The sequence below is a fragment of the Capra hircus genome, chromosome 8, assembly GCF_001704415.2.
Source record: "Capra hircus breed San Clemente chromosome 8, ASM170441v1, whole genome shotgun sequence".
In the NCBI taxonomy this organism is placed as follows: Eukaryota; Metazoa; Chordata; class Mammalia; order Artiodactyla; family Bovidae; genus Capra; species Capra hircus.
Window position 1 is genome coordinate 111,773,524 of NC_030815.1, and position 22,564 is coordinate 111,796,087.

The 22,564-nt window shown below is 62.4% G+C and overlaps 1 protein-coding gene across 4 annotated transcripts in view; it reads left to right on the forward strand.

Moving 5' to 3' along the window:
* Nucleotides 4,414-22,564, forward strand: part of PXDN (peroxidasin) — a 65,778-nt gene continuing 47,627 nt past the window's right edge. For all 4 annotated transcript variants that reach the window (XR_001918486.1, XR_001918487.1, XM_018052738.1 and 1 more), the window contains exon 1: nt 4,414-4,700. Coding sequence is in view for 2 of the 4 variants with exons in the window: in XM_018052738.1 (XP_017908227.1) it covers nt 4,510-4,700 (191 nt within the window). In the remaining 2 variants the exon portion in view is untranslated. The remainder of the gene's footprint in view (nt 4,701-22,564) is intronic.

Sequence of the window (22,564 nt, forward strand, 5' to 3'; positions counted from 1 at the left end):
CCATGCGGGCCCAGCTCCGAAGGGGCGGCCAGAGCCCCAGGGCCGAGCCCACTGGGGCTGCGTCCATCTCAGGCTAAAACGACTCTAAGCGGGTGTATTTAGTCATCTGTTCTGACTCAACCAACGTGAGTTTGAGCAAACTCCGAGAGACGGTGGAGAACAAGGAAGCCTGGCATGCTGCAGTCCACGGGGTCAGACATGACTTAGTGACTGAACAACTCCTTTTCTTTTTAAATGTAAGAAAAGAGGCTCTACCTGACGTAAGGACAGCGGCTTCTCGGCAAGTGGGACAGGCGGGACAGGCAGCAGAGTGGGTTAGAGTGCACACGGACGTGTGTCAGCCGGGAGGGCTGCAACCAGCGGCAAGCTGCCCGCAGGCCGTTTTGCTGAGAAGCAGTCTTCTAGTTCAGGATAATAAAGGGACACCACGCGCGCAGGGCTGAGCGCGCGCTCCTGGGGTGGGAGTTTCCAGCGGCCCTGAGGCGGGGACGGGGACCAGTGTGGCCGAAGTCCTTGTCTGGGGTGAGACACAAGCATGCAGGTCCTCGGGTCCTCCACAGACAGCCCTGCCCTCTGGAGGCTCAGGCTTATCTGCAGATGTTTCTGGAGCGCAGAGCCGTGCCGGTGCCTGAGACGGAGCCGCACCTAACCTGGCACGACCCCGCCCCCTTCATCCCCGCAGGGCACTCGCTGTGAAGCAGGCCCCGGTCCCGGTGCTTCCCTTCCTTCAGTGGGGGCAGCCTGGGGCAGGGCAGGGGGCCAGGGCCCCGGGCTCATCACCACCCTGCCTGGCTGTCTGTCCAGCACCCAGTCCTGCCCGGAGCTCGGGGCGTGACCTGCTCTGGAAACAGGCCTGCTGCAGATGTGGCCAGCATCAGGGGGCGTGTCCCGGGCCCTAAGTCGGCATGTCCCTGCAAGGACAGGGAGACGGGGATGAGGACAGACCGGGGGAAGCCCCCCTGGAGACGGGCCGCGGCCGGCCGGCGCGTGCAGCCCGCTAGCAGCACCAGGGCCTGCAGAGGGGCGGGGAGGAGCGAACCTTGACCTCTGGCCTCCAGGACTGTGGGGTCAGCCTTCTGCTGGCCACCGAGCCACCCATGATGCCCTGGAGCACCTCCCAGGAGCATCTCCCCGGAGCACGTCCCCGGAGCATCTCCACGCCCTCCTCGCCGGCTGCCAGCAAGTGGGCTGGCGCCGGGCAGGAAGATGCCGGCGGGCCCTGGGGAGGGGGGCGGTCTCAGGCACAGCCAGGTTCTCCAGGGCTGACTCACCGTCTGGGAATGGCCCCCGGTCTCCAGACCTGGGAAGCCTCCCCGCCAGGAGGACACTCGTCCCTGGGGGGGGGGGTGGCCCCACACCTCTTGCCGGGCCCTCAGCACTGCCTGTGAGTTTGAGACGGCCTCCTCCCATGACAGATGGGAGCCCAGGGCTCTGAGAGGGCGAGACAGTCACCAGAGTCAGGGAGTTTGGGAGGCCGCTGGCCAGTCTCTCTTGTTCCAAGCCCCATGCTCCCTTCCTCACAGACTCCTGAGGGGCGATGGGCAGAGAGAAGGCAGGTTTGCCCTGGAACTAGCAGGAAGTGGACTGTCCCTGGGGGCCCCCAGGCACTTGGGTGTCTCCTCAACACAGCCTGGGCCCCTGGGGGGGTGGAGGGTGGCCACTGAGTGGGGAGAAACTGGCCATCAGTCACCTCTGCCAGCTTGGGGCCGTGGCTGCGGGGGTGCCCGGCGTCCCCAGGAGGGTGGCCCCCGTGGCCCTAGTGAGTCTCCAGAGAAGGCCAGCGGGGACCAGCGGGGCACCAGCCGGGCCTGGTGACCTGCAGGAGGGGCCCACCACCAGCCAGCTCAGTAGGTGAGGTTCAAGGTCAGGGCCTGGCAAGGGTGATGCCAAGCCAGCATGCCGTCCCCTCCCTGCCCGTCCTGAGTGATGGGGCCTGGACAAGCTATGCTCTTCACTGAGCATCAGGTTTTGCATTTGCAAACTGGGGATACTCATATCTCTTCGGGATGTCACCGAGCTTAGATACTCAAGTATGCGGACAGCAGTCACGTGCAGGCCCGGCCCTGAGCAGGTGCCCAGACGGTGGGCGGGTGGGCACAGCCGCGTGACGCTGCAGAGCTCGGGGTGCCACTCAGAGCACCGAGAATTCCACGGGGATCCTGGTCTCTGAATGCATGTCTAAGCAGGCAGCACAGTCGCACCAGGAAGGAATGTTTACTGCAGGCAGATACCAGGGTCGCAGGCAGATAACGAGGCTCGGGAGGTGGTCAGCAGAGAGAAATGCAGTCACGTGGGCTTGGGCAACAGAAAACCCAGGAGGCTTTGATGGCCACAGTGAACAGGGAGAAAGGCAAGATCCCCGAGGTGTGAGGCCTCCCTGGGCCTCTAGAGGGCGGACGCGGGACACACGGCCCAGGAGGTGCAGAAGCAGAGAGCCCAGTAGGTAAGTGTCCCTGCTGAACTGGGAGGAGGGGAGGCTGGGAGGGAAGACTGCAGGGGAGGACGGATGAGGGTAGAGTTCACAGAACCCCTCCTGCAGCGTGGGCACTGCTGCAGCACGTTTCAGAGGCAGGCCAGGAGGCTGGGAACTCAGGGGGCAGCGGATGCTGAGGCCGTGAGGCACAATCTCTTCTCCAGGAAACCCCAGTGGTTTCTAAAGACCTTCAGCTGAGTGGATGAGGCTCCTCCACATCACGGAGGGAGCTCCTCTTTGCCCAGGCTCACCACTGTCAAACTCACCTACAAAACACCTTCAGCACAACACTTGGACTCATGTTGAGCAAACCACTGGAGGCGACAGCCCAGCCTGATGGACACGTTTGAGCCACAGTGGTGCTGAACCGGACGGAGAGGCGGAGGGCCTGTGCTGCTGCGGACGCCTGCTCCCCGGGATGGTTGGAAAGCAGCCTTCACCCACTGAAACCTAAGGGGCCTGGAGACTTTTGGCTTGGGGAGCGGCGGCAGGGTCAAAGCGGCAGCACATTCTCTGCCCACGGCAGGGAGGGGGCCGGCAGGCCCAGGTGGGGTCCTAGCGGGGGTCCAGGGCAAGGGGCAGGGCCGGGACTGCTGGTGGTTATTGGTAAGGAGGACGAAGAGCAGAAATTGACCCAGACACAAGGAACAACTGGAATCCACGGGGATTTTCAACTCACACCAGTGGGTGAGGCCCTCAGGGGCGACTGCTGGGCTGGAGGGTCTGACGAAACATTTTAGAGGGTCTCATCAGAGATTCAGAAGAAAACAGGGACAGTGAGGTTTGGGGTTTCTGACCTAAGTTTGAAATTCGTGCAGGGCAATCAGACAGCGTTTGGGAAGGAGTGTGAAGCCCCGGGGGACTCGTGACTGTGAGCACGCAGGCCGCCTGGCTGGCGTGTCCGAGCCCCTGGAGACTGGGAAGGCTGTTCCCAGTGGTTCCAGAACGCCAGCTTCGGGGGAGCCGGGCCAGCCCCTAGCTCAGCTCCCCCAGAGCCAGGCCCTGGGGACCACGGAGGGGCGGCAGTCTGCTGACGCAGGCAAGCGTCCACCACCCCATCCCCACAGCAGCCTGGGGAGACGACCTCTCTGCCAGTGGTCAGACCGGCCACCGAGACACTGGGGGTCAGAACAGATCCAGGCTCCTCTCCAACGCTGGGACGTGGTGACCGTGGTGACCGTGGACTGGACCTCTTCAGCTGTAACTGGACCCTCAGGAGTCAAGTGTTAGAATAGAGTGGCTCGGCCCAGGGCCCCCGCTGTGTCCAGCAAGGCCCCCTGGGGAGGCCCAGTGGGTTCCTCCACCCGTGGCCACAAGGGAGGAAACTAAAGGACACTGAGCGTCCACCTGGGCCAACCCTGCACACAGACCTCTACCCAAACGTCTTCTAGGCTTCTCACCGTGCCCTGGGGTCCTCAGGACAGGGCTGGGGCTGGCGCGGAGGCGGACATGCGAGGAGGTGCGGGCGCTTAACAGGCCTCGTGGGCCCAGGCAGGCGACCCCTGGCTCTGATCCCCAGCGGCTTGTCTGGAGGCAGGTCTCCGAGAGACAGCCAGACAGAAACAGAGACGGAGAGAGACGCGGTGGAGGCAGGGGGCGAGAGAAAGGCAGAGAGGGGAGAGAGAGAGAAAGCGCTTGGAATCCTGCCTGGAACTTGCGAAGTCCTCTAAGAGTGTTTTCTGAAACAACAAAAGCTTCTATTGCACACGTGTGGCAACGGCCGCTAGGCGAGGCCCCAGACCGTGAGCGCGGACCTGGGACTGGACCCCGGGGGCCCAACCTGTCCTCCGCAGCCGGGGCCGCCCGGGCGCCGCGCTCCGGGCAGGAGGTCCTCGCCCCGCCCCGGCCCTCGGGGAGGTGGGGGCGGGAAGGGCGGAGCCGCGCGCATGTGCACAGCTGGCGCCCCCCGCCCGCGGCGCACAGCTGGGACGTGGGCCGCGCCTGGGCGGCGGGCGGGCGCAGTCCGGAGCCGGCGGTGGACGCGCCGGGCCTTCGCTGTCGGTCCGCGCGCCCAAGCGCCCCGCGCGCCGTGGGTCATGGCCGTGCGCGCCGCGCGCCCCTGCCTGCTGGCACTCGTTCTGTGCTCGTGCTGGGGGGCGCTGGCCGAGGTCGCCCCCAGGCCGAGCAACGGGTGTCCCAGCCGCTGCCTGTGCTTCCGCACCACGGTGCGCTGCATGCATCTGCTGCTGGAGGCCGTGCCCGCCGTGGCGCCGCAGACCTCTATCCTGTGAGTGCGGCGGGGCGCGGGGGCAGGGCCCCGGGAACCTGGGCGCGCCGGGCGGCCGGGGACCGGGTCGTGCGGCGGGGCGCGGGGCGCCGGGGGCAGGGCTCCGGGAATCTGGGCGCGCCGGGCGGCCGGGGATCGTGCGGCGGGGCCTTTGTCCTCCGTGGCCGGACGGGGGGCGGACCTGAGCGCAGAGCGCGCCGCCTCCGGAGCCGCCTTTGTTTGGAGCTCGGAGTCCCGGCGGGCCGGGGGAGTCGTCGGAGCCGCCGGGAAAAGCCCCCAGCCCCGCCGGCCCTGATGCTCGCCGGCTCTTCCCCGCCCCTCTCGGGCCCCCTGCTCCCGGAGCCCGGCGCCCCCCTCTCCCGCGTTCCTTTCCCCTCCCCCTCTCCTCCGACTCGGCGCTTCCCCCTCCTGCCCGGGCCGCCGTACCCCCGTCCCGGCTCCGGGAGGCCCTCCTGGCGCCCCCTCTCTGACCCGCGTCCGGCGGGGCGCAGAGAGCCTCCGGCCCGGGCCCCGGTGGGCGCGCGGCTCTCTCGGGCTCCCCTGCGCCGCGTTCCGGGAGGGGCGCGCTCCGAGTGCGGGAAGGCGCGGGCGGAGCCGGGTTCCGAGCGGGTGTGCGCGCGGGGCCCCTCCCCGCCCTCGTCTCCAGCTGGGGCGCCGCGGCGGGGCCACTGGGACCCGGCGCTCCAGTTGGCACCGCGCGCCCACCCCCGCGCTCCCCTGGGGATCCCGCCCGCCCTGCCGCCGAGTCGCCCGAGGCCTGTTCGGATGCGCCCCTGATTAGAGTTTCAAACTCCGAAAAGGCAGTCCGCGATCCAGGCGCCGACTGCGCTCGGCGGCCCGCAGCCGCCCTTCTGGATGCCAAAAATAGTTTCCACTCTTCTCCGAGCCCGAGTGCTTCTGGCACCGCCGAGGCGCCTGCAAAAGTTGTGAAGTTTGGGGTGAACTATTCAGGAAGTGGGCGGTCAGTGTTCTTTTAAAACCAAGCAGGCGGACTCTCCTCGTGGTCGCCCGCCTGCCGGCCCTTCCTCGGGGTCCGCGGTGGGACTCACCCCCGACCTGGAAGCCCTCTCCCCTGCTGCTTCCCCGGCCGCCCTCCGGGGACGGGGCCGGCGCGCAGGAGGCGTCCCCACAGGCCGACTGAGGGGTTTCTGGAGACCGAGATTTAACTCTTCGGAGAGTCAGTGGGAAAAACGCAGACCCTGAAGCCGCTCTTCACGTCCCGCCAGAGTCAAATAGGTGGACCACATGTATGAGTCAAACGCATGGCTTTGCCCTCACGCCTTAATTGCTTTTTTAAAAAGACAGTATTTTAAAAGATGCCTGTGGTAGAGCCAGAATAGGCCCACCAGCGTCCTGCGGGCGGTGAGGCTCTCCACGGAACCTCCCGGAGTCTCATGCAGCAGCCGAGGGTGGGCAGGGCGGGCAGCAGTGGGTGACGCTGGCGAGAATTCAGAAGCCCTGCTTGTTCCTGTGCCCAGAGATGCCGAGAAACCACCTCTCGTGGCCTCGCAGGCTCTGTGAGCAGGCGGGGGTGCTGAGCTTGCCGGGCCCCTGAGAGCCGCCAGGGTTGTCGGTGGTGTGAGTGAAGTCGCTCAGTCGTGTCCGGCGCTCTGCCGCCCCATGGACGTAGCCCACCGGGCTCCTCCGTCCATGCGGTTTTCCAGGAGTGAGAACTGGAGGGAGGTGCCAGTCCTTTCCATCTTCCTGACCCAGGGATTGAACCCTGGTCTTCTGCATTGCAGGCAGACTCTACTGTCTGAGCCACCAGGAGGTCCTAAATTGGGCTTCCCTTGTGGCTCAGCTGGTAAAGAATTTACCGGCAATGTGGGAGACCCAGGTTTTATCCCTGGGTTGGGAAGATACCCTGGAGAAGGGATGGGCTAGCCACTCCAGTATTCCAGCCTGGAGAATTGTGGTGTGAACACACACCTGTCTTACAGCTGTGTAGACACAGGCACCTGGGGAGGAGGCTCCCATCCGTGCCAGTGTAGACCTGGGATGCGGGAGAACTGAGTCCTCCGTGAAGGGTTCCGCTGGGGGTCAGGGACTGCGAGCCGGGAGGGAGACAGTGGTGGTGGGTGGGGCCTCATGGAGGAGCCCTGCCCGGCAGGGAAGGCCCGCTGGGGAGGGGTGTTGCCCTGGGGTCTGGGGTCCAGCCTGGAGCCTTCCTGGGGGGCTGCTCGTTGCGACGCGTTGGCGTCACCGGCTCCGCCCGTGCAGAGGTAGTCCGTGCGCACTCTGGGCTTCTCTGCCGGGCTCTGCCCTCCTGCAGCTGCTGTTCTTCCCCATCCAGAGTAAGAGCTGGGAGCGACTGGGGACTGAAAGGGTGTGAGGGTAGGGAAGACTTTGGCCCCAGAGTCCGTTGGCCGGTCCCTCCCTCACTTATCCCTCGGCTTTCAGGACTCTCCCCTCTCCCCCTTTCCCCGGGAAAGACTGACTGAGAATCACCAGGAGCATCAGACTTGTCCCCCCCACCTCCCCCGTCATGGTGTCTCAGGGGTGTGCCCACATGGGGCCCGAGAGAGGATCGTTCTGCTTCGTGGTTGGGGCTTAGAAATCCTGGTCTGAGAGCAGGCCCTGGTCCAAAGCATGTGATCCTAGTTTGACCCGGAACCTTAGGAGCAGGGTCCTGGCCACCCCGCCCTCTGGGCTCCCTGTGGTCTGGCGCTGCAGCATTTCGGAGCCCTTCAGCAGGGGTCATACGCTTAGCTCGACTGTTGTAGAATTAAGTGTTTAACGTCTGAGTGTTTCACTCTGCTCAGCACGGCAGTAGAAGCTCACCATGGTGGGGACTGAAGAGCTGGCGGTGATGCGTGCGGTGGTGTCCTCACTCTGCTCGCTCTGTCCTCCCCTCGACCCGGGCCTTGGGGGGTCTCCTTGTATACCTGCTGCCTCACACGTCACCCTCTGCGCCTCACCCCCTTCTGATCTGTTCTTGTTGCCTCCTCTGTGAGGCCATGGGAATCACCCCCTCCCATAGCCCAGGCCACTCCAAAGCCACCGTCCACGTGACAGGAAGCCCTGGTGTTGGAGGGGGCCTGGGGACGTGGGCTGGGCGGCCCAGGGGAGTGCAGCCTGGCCCACAGCAGGCAGGGAGCTGGCGAGAGCGCCTCCCCAGGGTCAGGCTACCAGCCAAACAGCTGGCCCCACTTCCACCCGCTTCTGAAGGCCTCTGTCTGGGCCCGAGCCGCGTTCCAGCCCCCACCTTGCAGGGTCCCTGGTCCACGAGGGCACCAGGGAGGGAGGCCCCGCGGCCCTGTGATGAGGCTGACCACTCAGGTGCGCCTGGCCAGGGAGACTGCAGGAGGCCGGGGGCACCCGTGGTCTGTGCCTTCTCCACACTCGGAGAAGGTACTGCGGGGGCCCTGGTATGGGTCGGGCCCCTGCCTTCCTGTTGGCCCTGCACTGAACCTGGCTGACGGGAGAACCCAGCTTCTCACGAGCTCCTCTGTGCAGGGCGCTGAGGTCTCCGCCTCTGCCAACAGGTGGCAGGAGGGAGGGAGAGGGGTCCTGTCAGATCAGCAGGGGCCTGGGGTCTCCAGCAGGGAACTGATCACCTGCCCCGTCTCCTGTCTTCCTGGGGCTTGGAGAGCTCCCTCTCTCTCTGCTGACCTGGGGATGCACTTGGCCCTGGGCCGGGCTGGCCTCTCCTCCCCAGGGGGGTGAGTGATGGACCCAGTCAGCCGTGACCGGGGCCGTGGTCTCTGCAGGACACCCATGCCAGCCAGGACCTTGACTGTAGCCTGAGGCTCACCTGAAACGGATTTCTGCTTTAGACAGCCTGCTGGGATGAAGTCAAAGCTTTTATTAATACAGTTCAAATGCATTTCAAAAGCACCATAGGAACATTTTTTAAGTACTTGCATGCTGGTGGTTTATTTTTCCAAAATGGTGGCGGACCAAGTACCTCCTCCCACCACTAACAGCCCTGCGGTATCCAGAGCCCTCAGCTCCAGCCCGCTGTGGGCAGAGGGGAGACCTCAGGCACTGAGGAAGCTTCCAGGGGGCCCAAGACACCGCTGCTCGGGAGCAGGACCTGGGTCCCTGCTCAGCTGGGACACAGCTTGGCTTTGGCAGATGCACCCTGGGAGGCTGCAGCAGGCAGGCCGTAGGAGGCTCCCCTCCTTCGTGTCATTAACAAGTCAGGAAATAGTTGTAAAAAGACAACACCACACAGGCAGCTGACCCTGGAACCAGAGGCAGCTCTGGCCTCATCCAGGTTCCAGACTCCAGAACTCGTGGCTCCTTCTGCCCCCTGCCCTCCCGGGCCCCCCGCTCCGTCCTGTGACTCAGCCTCTCTGCCTGGCGACACCCTGGCCTCCTCTCTGAAGGCCTCAGTGAAGGGGACAAGCCTCGCTCACAAGCAGGGCCCTGGGGACTGTGCCAACACATGTGTGTGTGCCCCCCGGACCCCCGAGGTGGCATGCGGGGGCCCAGGAAGGCTCTGCGCCGCTCAGCAACGCCAGGGCTGGAGGGGGGCGGGTCCCTGCCTGGGGAACGCAGGCCTCTTGTTTAAGAGGCAGCCAGCTGCACAGAGCCTCCGCACACACGTTCCAGGTGACAAACTCAAGTGTCAGCCGAACAAACACAGGATCCCTGTCTCTGGAGCTGCTTCTCATCAGGTTGAAAAACTGGGTGAAAGTTGGAAGGTCCTCCCCCATGTGCCAATTCCCACTGGCCACACGGGCTCTTCCGGGGCGTGGGTCACAGGAGGACGCTGCCGTGGATGCCATGGTGAAGGCCTGGGGGCCGCGGCCCTGGGCAGAGCTAGCGGGTCGCCCCCAGCTCCAGCTGGGCCTGGTCCCCGCCGTTCCCTGTGTGCTCCTAGGGAGGTGCTGGGGCCTCCAGCGCCCGGCGTGTCAGATCTCCCAGCTCAGCGTCCAGGCTTAACGAGCGTCTCAATCGTGCCAGTGACGTGTCCTTTGGAGTGCACAAGAGCGTGCAGTTCGGGGTGAATTCCAGCTAAAAACGGCGGGACAGCCGTGGAGCTGACGCTCAGGCAGGCGCTCTGGGCTTCCCACGTGTTCACTGTGTCTCTGCGGGCTGACTGCTCCCTGGGATTCCTCCTTGGACTTGAACTGCTAACTGCATACCATGTGTCGCCTGTTAGTGGGTGAGAGAATGCTTTTGGTGTGTAAACCAGCATCATCGCTAACTTCCAACCTCTCTAAGTTCGTAAGTCCAGGGATTCATGTTTTTTTTTTTTGCTGTTGTTCAGTTGCTCAGTTGTGTCTGAGTCTTTGCAGCCCCATGGACTGCAGCACGCCAGGCTTCCCTGTCCATCACCAGCTCCCGGAGTTTACTCAGATTCAAGTCCATCGAGTCGGTGACGCCATCCAACCATCTCATCCTCTGCCACCCCTCCTCCTCCTGCCTTCAGTCTTTCCCAGCATCAAGGTCTTTTCCAGGGAGACGGATTTTCACATCAGGTGGCCAAAGTATTGGAGTTTCAGCTTCAGCATCAGTCCTTCCAGTGAACACCCAGGACTGATCTCCTTTAGGATGGACTGGTTGGATCTCCTTGCAGTCCAAGGGATTCTCGAGTCTTTTCCAATGCCACAGTTTGAAAACAATTGTTCAGCGCTCAGCTTTCTTTATAGTCCAACTCTCATATGCATACATGACTACTGGAAAAACCATAGCCTTGACTGGATGAACCTTTGTTGGCAAAGTAGTGTCTCTGCCTTTTGATATTTAATTTTATTTAATTTAATCTTTCCTTATTTGGAGTTAATGTGGAAAGACAGGAATCACGCTTGTCCCTCTTGATCAGATGCCACCTGCCTGCAGACAATTCAGGGAAGCCCAGAGATGGCTCAGCCCAGCAGTTACTCCCGTGACTGAATCAGAACCGGCAGGAAGTTTAGGTAAGCCTGTGTCAGTTGTTTCAGGACTTAATTCTCGGCTCCCCTTCCTGGCTCGGACACAGGGTCGGCTAACCCTGCAGATCTGATTAGTTCCTCTCTTCTGGACACTGTTGCCTTTTCCCCTTTGCTTTTCAGCTCCCTCAGGGGTAGGGAGGAGGAGACACCGACCTGAAGAACTTTCCCCATAGACCCTGGGTGGACACTGTCCCCAGGCTCTCCTTGCCCTTGCCCGGTGTCCTTCAGGCACCTGTGTTGATGGGGGCTTGTCCCAGTCCGGTGGCCGCTGGGTGACCAGCTCCATTAGGAGAGGGGCGGCGTCTGGATGCTCGGCCCTGGGGGAGCCGGGACCAGGCTGGGGGTGGGGGCGGTGGGAGCCTCTGGAGCTCGGCGGCATACAGGCAGCCCTCTGGCTCACTGGTCAGGCCAGCGGTGGGAGCTTAGCCAGTGATGACGGCCCCCTTTCTGACCGCTCTCTGGGTGGATTTTCACTTGGAAAGGGAAGAGCCTCCTGGAGATCCGGCCACAGGAAAGCAGCCGCTCGTGCTGGGGGTGCACACCCGGGGAGCGTGCGATCGGCGCTCTGCAGCCGTCGCCGCCCCCTGCGTCCCCCCCCCCCCTGCAGCTGGACACGCCTGCGTCTGTTCACCAGGGACTCGGGCTTTGTTTTCCTTTCCTGGAATGTCTTTGTCTGGTTTGCGTATCACAGAGGGAGTGCAGGGCACAGCCTCCCATCCGGCTCTGGGGAGAGCTCCTGTGAGTGGAGGGGCTTAGCAGTGCTTAAACGTCTGGTCCTGCTTCCCAGGGAAGCCCCCGGCTGCGCTCACCGTGGCTTTGTGAGAGGGTTTTAAACCGTGACTTCAGGTTCTTCAGTAAACACAGGCCTGTCAGGGCTGTTCCTTCCCCAGTGAGCCTGGGGAGCAGGGAGCTTGGGCACGTCACACGGGAGGGTTGGCCCTCGTCATTGTCTCAACACCGAGGGTCTGTGGGGACCAGGTCTCTCGTTCCCAAAGTCAGAAGTGCTTTTTTCTGATCAGTCTGCCTAGAGGCTTTTCAGTTTCATTGATCTTTGCCAAAACCCAGCTTTTGGATTCCCTGATTTTCCTTTTTGGATTCCCTGATTTTCTGTCCTCCTTTTGCTGCCCTCTTCTCTGGTTTCATCGTCTGCACGCTTGAAGCCCCGGGTTCCCGGTGTCTGTCCCTGGGCCTCAGTGTCCTGGAGGCTGGGCTCTCCCCAGGCGCGGCGCGCCTCCTCTCTCGTGGGGCGGTTCTGGGCTCGCCTCCTGAGTTTACTCCGGCGGGACCCCGTCCACTGCTGACCGACGTACAGGATCTTGACGGTAGCTGTTTCATGTATTTGGTCAGCTTTTTGGCTGTTTCAGGCAGAGTAAGTCTGGGCCCTGTTTGCCCACCTTCTTCAGAAGTCCTCATTGTTTTTGTCATTTTATAAAAACATTCATCAAATTTTTCCTCACCCGTGTCTTACAAAGCAAGTAACCAGATAATGCACTCACAAGCCCGAGCCGAGAGTTTATAAAACTGAGGCTCACTCAGCCCTGCTGTCCCCGTCTGCCTGTGGGTGCTGTCATGCTGGGCGGGGCCTGCAGCCCCGGGGGCGACGAGCAGGTGCAGGATCTTGGGGGATTAAACCAGCGCAGGTCCTGCCTCCCTCACGAGGCCTCTCGCTGGGGTCTCAGCTCCAGCCCAGCTCTGCAGAGCCCGCCTGTGCACAGTGGCCTGGGGTGCCCACCACCCCTCTGGCTAGAAGGGCAGACTCGCATGGCTGAGACACAGCAGCGCCTTTCCTGTCTGCCCTTGAAGGCAGCAGCACTCTACCAGCGGCCCAGGACCCAGGCCTGTCCACCCTGAATCTGTGGCTCTAGGTTGAGCCAGGGGACAAGGGTGGGCCGGGGCAAGAGGGCGATGATGGTGAGGGGCCAGGGCTTCAGCTGCCCTTGGGACTCATCACGGTTGCCTGGCGGGCACTGGGTGCCCTCCGCGCCTGGTGCGCACGCTCTGGGGCTACTGCTGGGGGCCTCTGTGCCCGGGAAGACCCAGCCTCTGGGGCACCTCCCGCTTCCCTGGAGCCCAGGCTGGACGGCGGCTTCTGGCCGCTGCCCTCGCTGCGTTCTTCTCTCCGGGCGCCATGCCTCACGGGGGCCCCGGCTCCCTCACTTGGGGAACAGAGAGGCTGCTGTCCATGCCCTCAGTCGTCCAATGCTTCCTGCCCTGTCCCCCTTGGCTTAGACCTGCTGTGGGCTGCAGTGGACACCATCATGGGTTAATCGAGGTGGTGGTTGTTCAGTCCTGTCCGATTCTGTGACCCCACGGGTTACAGCACGCCTGGCTTCCCTGTCCTTCACCATCTCCCAGAGTCTGCTTAAATTCATGTTCACTGAGTCGGTGATGCCTTCCAACCATCCCATCCTCCATCACCTCCTTCTCCTCCTGCCCTCAAACTGCCAGCATCAAGGTCTTTTCCAGTGAGTCAGATCTTTGCATCAGGTGGTTAAAAGCTTGAATCTCCTTCTTCTGACAAGGGTTTTGTACATCTCTGAGTTACCCCGTGTAATCATCGTGGCAGGTGGTGAACAGCCTCAGCGCTGTGACCCATAGATCCTGGCTGGATTGCTTGGAAGCCAAGTGCTGGACCCAGGGTCCCAGGATGAGGCAGCGGGTTGGTGTGGGTCCTGGGTAGTTCTAGGGCGACAGGAGAGGCGGTATAGGGGCTGACGGGTGGAAATGGGGGATCCCCCATCCTCAGGGTGGGTCCTCTGCGTCTGGGCTCCAGGAATCAGCCCTGTTTCTGAGGTTCTTGCCCAGGATGCCAGCAGCATCTCCCGCCACCGGGCGCCAGCCTGACGGTGCCGTGGGTGCACCCTGCCCTCTGCCCGGAGGCACCCCTCCTGCTCGACAGCCGTGTGCGAACGGCTGGGTCCTTGGGAGCTTGCTGGCCACCTTCTCTCAGGGCCTGCTGTCCTTGCGGGTGGAGGTTGGCCGGAGGCCCAGCAGTTACTGGCCGGGTTGGGGGTACCCTGTCTCCCCAGGAGGCGACAGCAAGAGCTGTGAATGCTGCCCTCACCTCCTGTTCGCCTTTCCTTCACATCTGCCGCCGCCGCCGCTGCTGAGTCGTTTCTGTCGTGTCCGACTCTGTGCGACCCCATAGACGGCAGCCCACCAGGCTCCCCCGTCCCTGGGATTCTCCAGCAAGAACACTGGAATGGGTTGCCATTTCCTTCTCCAATGCATGAAAGTGAAAAGTGAAAGGGAAGCCGCTCAGTCGTGTCTGACTCTTCGCAACCCCATGGACTTTACCAGGCGCTTTTAAATATTTTTATGTGAGCTGTACGTGTTCCTGGTAGAAAAATGTGAACATACAGACAGAAACACCAAAATAAGCGACTCACCTTTCTATTACTCGAGGAGGGCGTCAGCCTGCTGGGCTCCCGTCAGATACACAGTCGTGTGAGTGCACCCGGGCAGGAAGCCGTGGTGCCGTCTGTGCGTCTGTCCACGCCGGCAGCTCTGTCCGTCCGTCTCGTGGGTCACCTGCCATCTGTGCGTCTGTCCACGCCGGCAGCTCTGTCCGTCCCTCCGTCTGCATGTTGTCGTCTGTCCGGCTACGTATCAGTCTCCGTATCTGCTCCCCCACCTACCGGCCACCTGTCTGCCGACATCAGATGGGGCTCTGTGTCCAGCTCTCCACGCCCACTGCGTGCGGCGGCCCTGTGCCTGCAGCAATCAGAGGCCTGCGCCGTTTAATGGAACTCAGTGTTTATTTTTGGAATCGCCGACTTCACTGAACCAAATTCTTTCTGCTGCTGCACACCTACCACAGCAGGCCTCCGCGCGCCGCGCGGGTCACCTCCCTGCTGACTCTGGGGCACGCGTGTAACCTGCTGACTCTGGGGCACGCGTGTAACCCGCAGGCCTCGTGGGTTACCTCCCTGCTGACTCTGGGGCACGCGTGTAACCTGCTGACTTCAGGGCACGTGTGTAATCTGCTGACTCTGGGGCACGCGTGTAATCCGCAGGCCTCGTGGGTTATCTCCCTGCTGACTTCGGGGCCCGTGTGTAAGCTGCTTGGTCTGAGTCAGTGACAGGTCTGCGTGTTGTGGGCTGCTCCTGCTCCAGCTCCTCCCTGGACACAGTACATGTTTCCGTGAGGACAGGTGTCCCCTGTTTGCACCACGGCTCACCTCCCACTGAACCAACAAGCTTAGGCCAGGCCAAGCACGTGTCTACGGAGGGAGCAGGTTCCTGTGGCAACTGGCGGGGAGCGTGGTCCCCAGGATGCCTCTCACACTGACCTTGGAGACGCGGTGTGCACACGCATGTCTCCTTGCTCGTAGCCCTGCTTTGACGACCGTCACTGGCTCTCTCTCCGGAGGCTTTGGTCTCAGCACATCCCAAGAGCCGCGCCCTTCCCTGGGCTCCCTGCCTCACGTTGGGTCTCAGCTGCCCCAGCTGCGGCCCGTCTCCTGCGGGGTCTGAGGTCTCTGGCCCGAGGTTGGGCGTTCCTGCTGGGCTGCTGGTCACCTCAGGGCCCTGAGCTGTGGGGAGGGAGGAGCTGGGAGAGTTTCAGGCTGATTCTGGTCATTCTTGGAATTGTGAGCGCTCGCCACCAGGAAACCTTGCCCCAGCAGATGCAGGGTTAGCGTCCAGCCAGGCCCGGGCCACAGCGTGGCCACCACTGGATCCGTGGTTTCCTGAGCTTCCTTTTCCAGTTGCCTGTTGAGCATCTGTTGCTGACCCATCAGCGCGGATGGGGCTCAGGACAGAGCACACAGCTCGTGCCTGGAGGGGGGCATCCCCCACGTGGCGTTTCTCCATGACCAGATGTCGTTCAGCACTGTGACGGGGGAGGTTTTAAACAGCAGAGTCACCAACAAAGGGCACGAAAATGCAAGCAGCATGGCACCAGGTAGGCCCTGGAAAGGACGTGCGCTCACACGCCTCACCTCTGGGCCCCCGGACGACAGCTGCTCGAGGACGGGGCGCACAGGTGGGCGTCAGCAAGTGGGGCCTTCTCAAGGCGGGAGTCTGGGGACGACGGGCACACGGTGTCCTCCATGCTCCAGGCGGAGGCACTGTGCCCTCAAGGCCTGGGGACCTGCTGCCCCCGTCAAAGTCCCCCTCGCGCCCCCAGGCCCTCCTAGGGGTCAGGGTGTCAGGGCTTACGCGGCGGGTTAGGAACCAGCAGTACGGCAGGACTCCTGCAGTCTCCGCCTGACCCTCAAGGGAGAGAGTATCTTGCCGTTGAGGTTCCATCAAGTTCAGAGTCGCTAAATTTAATTCTTCTCTGAGACAGGCCAGGAGGACCCTTCAGGGTGGAGCTGTTGCAGGTGTGGATGTGGACATGGCTGCCTTCGGTTTGGTCTCCTGGGCAGGGAGAGGGAGCTAGAAGAGCCACGGTTTTAATGACGGAGGCCGAGCTTGGGGGGACAGACACACGCCCGGGGGCAGGGACAGCTCGGCTAGCCCTGTGGCCTTGCAGGATGTGGCCTGGGGCGGTGGCCTGTGGGCGTGATCTGTGGGGTGTGGCCCGCAGGGCGCAGTCTTCAAGGGCGTGGCATGTGGGTGTGGCCTGCAGGGCATAGTTGGGGGCGTGGCCTGTGGGCGTGGCCCGACCCTGCGGGCTCTGATCCGAGCTTTCCGCACGCGCTCTCTGGAAGGCAGGTCCACACCAGCCCGGGCGTCCTGGGCGTGGAGAAGGGGATGCACCTGCGTCTCCTGACACGGCCTGCACGGTGGATGCTCTGCCGTGAGAGCTATTGTTCTGGTCACATCTGTGTTCTTTTCCCTACAGACAGGAAGGTGACTGTGCCTGGGGAGTTCTTGGGAGGGAGCTGGGATACTGGGGCTCGCGCAGGGTTGGCCAGTTACCGTGGGCCCTGCCTTTAATTGGAGCAGACACGTGTGATGCAGACGGGAGATACCGCTAGGCCAGTTTTCTATGCATTTTACACAGGCAGCTTTCTCCGAGGGGCCAAACCCAAATGCTTAGGAGACACCTAGAGCCCACTTGTGAGTCAGCAGGTAGAGGGTGTCCCCCTGGTTCTGGGACCAGGAAGCCCTCTGTGAGTGTGAGTTCCTGCACTTCCCCACTTTGCTAAAATGCCTTTTCTGCACAGCTCTGATGTATTTGTTGAGAAGTAAGGATGTGAATGAAAGCTCAGAGTTACTTTAAACAAATGAAAGAGATGGGAAGACTTTGCCTTGGCACTGTTTGGATTGCTATTTTCCCTTTTCACAGGATAAAGGGAGAGCGGGCACAGCGCTTGGGCGGGAGTAACCTTTATGCAGAGAGAGACAGGACTGGTGCAGGAGAGTGAGCGGTCCCCTGGGAACGCGGGCTGCCTTATTTACAGCACTGGGTGAATTCCTGCTTCCCTTCCTGGTTGCAGCTTCCTTTAGGGGAAGAGCCTGGATTAGACTTGTCACTTCCTGCAGTGGACGGTATTTCTAAAATTCCAGCTGAGCAACTCTTTAGCTTTTAAAAATAGCCAGTGAAGTGGGTGCAGTTGGTCATCATTGCTGCTTATTCTGACATGCGGGATGTCTGCACTGGTGTGGCGTCAAGGGGCCCGTTGTTAGTCCTGAGTGTTTTTCTCTTGTGTGTGTTACCATGTTGTGTCGCCCCCACCTGCCCGTCCATCCGTCCGTCCACCCATCCATTCACGCATCCTTCCTTACCCAGTCGTGCGCTCATCTACGCCTCCATCCATCCGTCCATCTGCCCGTCTGTTTGTCCCTCCACCCCCCCCCAACATTTTGGTGTCCTTGGTGAGTGTCAGGTACGTGTGCTGAGCTGAGTAGACCCCACTGCTGTGAGACACGCTCCATGTTGTAGTCAGCTCCTCTATCTCAATGCAGATCTGTCCCTGGTCCTTCCCCTCTCCACCCCGACTCCCCCTGGTTCACGGGTGGGATTGGAAGCCCAGCGGAAGGTTATAGAAAGGAGACAGCCAGGGAAGAGATCCTAGACCCAGGTCTCTTTCCTCCTAAGCTCGGATGCACTGACTTTAAAGTCCGGCTTCCTCGTTATTTTCCTTAGCCCGAGAGAAGCCCTGTTCTCATTTTCTGCAGTTTCTCAGAGCTCTGTGTCTGGTGGCCTTGCCCAACTAGGTCTGGGGAGAAGGAAACCCAACAGGAAATGATCAGAGTGATTATTTTCTCAGTTCTTTTCAGGATCCTGGAGCTGAGATAACCTAGTTCTTTGTATACAGTTGGTGCTGCATTAAAGCTTCTCGATTTCTCACTAAGAAGGACTGTGAGACCGTGAGAAGTCTGAACATCAGTGCAGTGGGAGGGCTAGGCCAGCATTCCTGCCAAGGAGAGGCCAGCGCGACGGGTCAGGCTGGCATCGTGGTCCCTGGAGCGAAACTTAGAGGGTCCCTGGGCTGAGACTGGAGGTCCCCTGAGTGAGTCTGGAGGGTCCCCTGAGGCTGGATGGTCCCCGGGTGAGTCTGGAGGGTACCCGGGTGAGAGTGGAGGTCCCCTGAGTAAGTCTGGAGGGTCCCCTGAGGCTGGGGGGTCCCCAGGCTGAGACTGGAGGGTCCTCGGGTGAGACTGGAGGTCCCTGGGTGAGTCTGGAGGGTCCTCGGGTGAGACTGGAGGGTCCCCGGGTGAGACTGGAGGGTCCCCGGGTGAGACTGGAGGGTCCCCGGGCTGAGACTGGGGGGTGCCCGGGCTGAGTCTGGAGGGTCCCCGGGTGAGTCTGGAGGGTCCCCGGGTGAGTCTGGAGGCCCCTGACTGAGACTGGAGCCAGGCTCCGGGAGGGACCGCCTCGCCTAGGGCCGACCTCTGTGTCCGGCACACGGCTCCCTTGCGTGCCCCTCCCTCAGAGCCCTTCCCGACGACTCACTGCAGACCCAGCCCTTCTGAGTCCTCTTGGGTTTATTTAGCCCCACACTTCTGTTGTCCGGTGCTGTTTTCTGATTGATGAGATGACCTCTTTGCTCCCTAAAGTGTGTTCTCATTCAGTAATTGTCTGGGGTTGCGTGTCCTGTTTTCCTGAAGACTTAAGTTCTTTGTGTGCAGGAAGCCGCCTGGGTGAGATGTTCCCGAAGGCTCTGGGTGGAGGGTAACTGCTTGGTGCCAGGATTTGTTGATTCCGTGTTCGGTCCGTTTCCTCCGTGGTGTTAACTGCAACAGCAGGCGAAGGTCAGCCTGTGTGGTGGAACCAGAGATCCCCTTCCCGGGCCTGGTCCGGGCTGGGGCCCGTGACTGTCCGATTGCCGGTCAGCCAAGTGTCGGGTGAGCATCCGGCGGGATAACACGATGGATCTGTTTACTTTGCTGAACTCAAAGGCGCATCTGGCTGCCTCTGTAGGAACGGCCTCACCCGTTCATGTGTGTGAGGGGTCACGCTTGTCGTAGCCAGCAGGCTGCGTCTCACGCCCCGGTGCCTGTGCTGGTCAGTGTTCCGGGCCATCCTGCCTGGGACACGGTTCCCAGATGCTGGGCCAAGTGTTATCCTAGAGGTTTCTGTGAAAATGCTTTCAGAGGAGATGGATGTGTATGTCAGGACCTTTGGGAGACCTGGAGTGCCCTCCACAGTGCAGGGGGGCCTCCTCCCGAGGGCTGAAGGACTTCAGGGGAGAGACGCCAGCTGGGCCTGGGGGCAGACAGTGGCCCTTCCCCGCGCGTCCAGCCCCCCGGCCTGCCTGCAGACTGTGGACCTGCCGGCCTCACTCCGCAATAAGTCTGCCCTTAGCGATGATCAGTCTCAGCCTCTCTCCACACACGTGCACACACACACTCTGATGGCTTCAGGTTGTATTGCTGGGGGCTGGCAGGCTGGGCCAGGAAGGAGGGTCTTAGGGACACAGGGTCAGCGTGGAGGATGAGGCCTGACGCCCTCCTGGGCTGCCTGGTTGGGCTGTGTGGTTTCAGGCCGGTGAACTCCCTTCTCTGCGCCTCTCCTCTGAGTGTGAGATGCAGGCTCTCCCGCGTGCAGCAGGCGTGGCCCGTCCCTGACCGCAGGCATCCCTCTGTGAGCTGTACCCCCTCCCCCGGCCCCCCTCCTCCCCAGCACGTCAGCAGCCAGTCTCTCGCTCTGCTGGGCCCTCTCTCACGGGAGCGGTGTGGCCCCGTCCCCTTACTCAGTGATGAGCAAACTGCGGATGGGAGAGGTCAAGGCTCGGTCCAGCAGAAAGCGGGTCGGAGATTCGGACCTGGATGCCTGTGCTTCCCCTGGGCAGTGACCCCGCCTGCTGCCAGACTGGGACACCGGGGGACCCCCTCAGCCTGGCTGTCGGGGGCCCCGAGGCTGTCAGAGGCGTGTCCGTGGACACGTGTGGTCCCCGCTCACAGATTCCTCCCACCTCCCACGCGAGGCCTGGATGAGCCCCTGGACGGGGCTCCTCGGGCGCTGAAACCACACAGCCCCGCCAGCAGCCCAGGAGGGCCCCAAGGCCGGCACCCAGCCCCGCGTCTTCAGCCTTGCAGACTCGGGCTTCCAGAGACCCGAGCAGTCGCCCGAGACCCTGCAGGGCGCCACGGCGAGCTCCTCCCGCGGGGAGACGCCTCCCCCGCCCCTGTTTTCGCGGCAGGAGGACCCTCCGCCCCGGCAGAGCGGCAGAGCGAGCCCGCTTCCCACGCCTGGGCGGAGCCGGCGCGGCTCTGCTGGGAACCGGCGTGCGCGCTGCTCGCTGGGCTGTTGCTAATCAGGAGGACGTCGGGCCGCCGTGTTTGCTCTGACTCGCTGAGCTGGGCAGCCCGGATTTCACGGTCGTCCAGGCCGCTGCTCCGGCGCCATGTGCCGGGGAGACGGGCGGGGGGGGGGCCCTTCCCCTGACCACACGCTGTCCTCGGCTTCACCCTGCTGGGGGGCTTCCTGGGACGCGAAGACGCGACCCTGGGGAAGTCTCTGGTAGACAGCGCCGGCCAGTTTGGGTCTGGAAAACAGGCGAAATGCTGATTTCATTTCTAAACAGCCGTGGGAGAAGCTTGGGCGAAACCCAGAGGACGGAGGCGCGCGCTCTGCTCCTCTGTGGGGCGGGGCGGGGGCGGGGCGGGGGGCGGGGCGGGGCGGGGCGGGGCGGGGCGGGGGGCGGGGGGTGAGTAGGATTCGCGTGTGCACGAGGCCTGAGAACGGGTCCTGCAGTGAGGCCCCCGACGGTTCATCTCCTGGGCCGTCACCACACCCCCTCCACACCGCGCGCCGGTGGCTGGCCGGCCCTTTCACTGTCCTGTGAACCTTCATTTATTTTAAAAAATAAATTAATTGATTTGTGTTTGGCTGTGCTGGGTCTTTAGTTGCGGTGTGCGGACCTCTCGCTGCGACGGCGACTCCCCTCGTGGGTGGCAGTGTCCGGGGCGTCTGTGCTTCAGCGTCTGCGGCTCCCAGAATCTGGAGCGCAGGCGCAGGAGGCGCGGCGCGCGGGCTTCTCCCGACCAGGGACTGAACTCGTGTCTCCAGCCTTGGCAGGTGGACTCTTCACCACTGAGCCACCAGGGAGGCCTCTTGCATCTTTTTAAATGGTTGAAAACAGAAGAGTGATGTTTCCCGACGACGTAGTTGCAGACCCTGGTGCGTGAACGCAGGTGCACGTGTGCCTCGGCTCTGTGGCTGGACGGGGGAGTGGTGGGGTCGCCATGGCGACCAGGTGCGCCTTCACCCGAGCATCTTTCTGCTTGGCCTCTCGGGGGACAGTCAGGCACACCCGTCCTGTGGGGCCTGGCCGTGGAAGTGCCCGGCGCGGGCTCTGCAGGGGGCAGCAGGGGACCCTGCTCTGCCAGAAGGAGGTGGCTTCCTCAGCCCGGCCGGTGCGCCTTCATCCGGGGCCTCCCCGCGTCCCGGGGCCGGAGGAGCTTGGTCTGGGGGAGGGGGTCGGTCCCTGCGAATGCTCACTGGGGGTGACACCACGGAGATTTGTAACAAATGACACAACCAGCTGAGTGCACGGGCAAGTCTGATGATGGAGCTGGTCCAAATCTGAACAGTGAGCTCCGTGCTGGCTCCGGGGCGGCTGCGGAGGTTGCAAAGCTGGAGTATCCACTCCTGGACTGTTTTTTTAGTTGCCGAGGGCTGCTCCCAGAGCCCGCATCTCTAGAACCGCCCGAGGTCGTCAGGATCAGTGATGTTTTCAGGGTGAGGGACGCGATTGCTGTGCCGTGGTCCTCTCAGGCTGGCAGGTGGAGACCGGGGTCCTCCCCATGCTGTGAGCTCTCCTCTCCCCCCATTTGCTGAAGCGCTCTCCACTCCTCCTGGCTGCTCTTTCTAGCAGCTGGAACGCTAAGGCCAACCCGCAGAAGCGCGTTTGTGCGCATCCTTCCGGTGAGTGAATCAGGGCCTGAAGTCAGTTTTCTTTTGAAGTAGTCCTGTCCTGTGCTTTGAATCATTTTTTTCAGTGTTTTTAAAAAGTCTCTGTCAGAACAAAACCGTGGCTTTTCGCCTTGCTCTCTATTCATAGACATTAGCCGGTGAACAAACTTGGCTGAATTGATTGGTTTTCTCCTTCAGGACCCTGAGCTCGCGTTCCTCTCTCTGCTGAAGGGGCTGCCGTCTTGTCGGAGCTCCGAGCCCCGTGTTAGCCTGGAGTCCTCGGGTGGAGGCCTCGCAGGAGGACCTGTCGGCCAGGAGATGGTGGCGGCTTGGGAGCCGTCCTGGGTCCTTCCAGGAGGCTGTGCACCCATCAGCAGAGCTGAGGGAGCCCCCCAACCCACCGCTCCCTGAGCGAGTTCTGTGCCCATGAGCTGAGAGAGGGCCCCTTGTTTCCTGAGCTTTAAATTCTGGATGGGGAGACGACAGAAATGGGGCTCAGCATGCCACGTCGGGCATGCATGTCCCGCCCCTGCCCACGTGGCCTTTTCCTGGGAGCTTTCGGTTCTGGATGGAGAGCGGACACGGCGGGAAACTTGGAGCTCTTCCTGGGGATGGAGGGACCCGCCCTGGTCACCCCCAGGGGCCTGCACGTTGCCCACCCCTGGGAGGGCTCCAGGGGGCTGTCCTCTGGGTGACGGTCAGTGGAGACTCCGACACCCGCCCTCCTG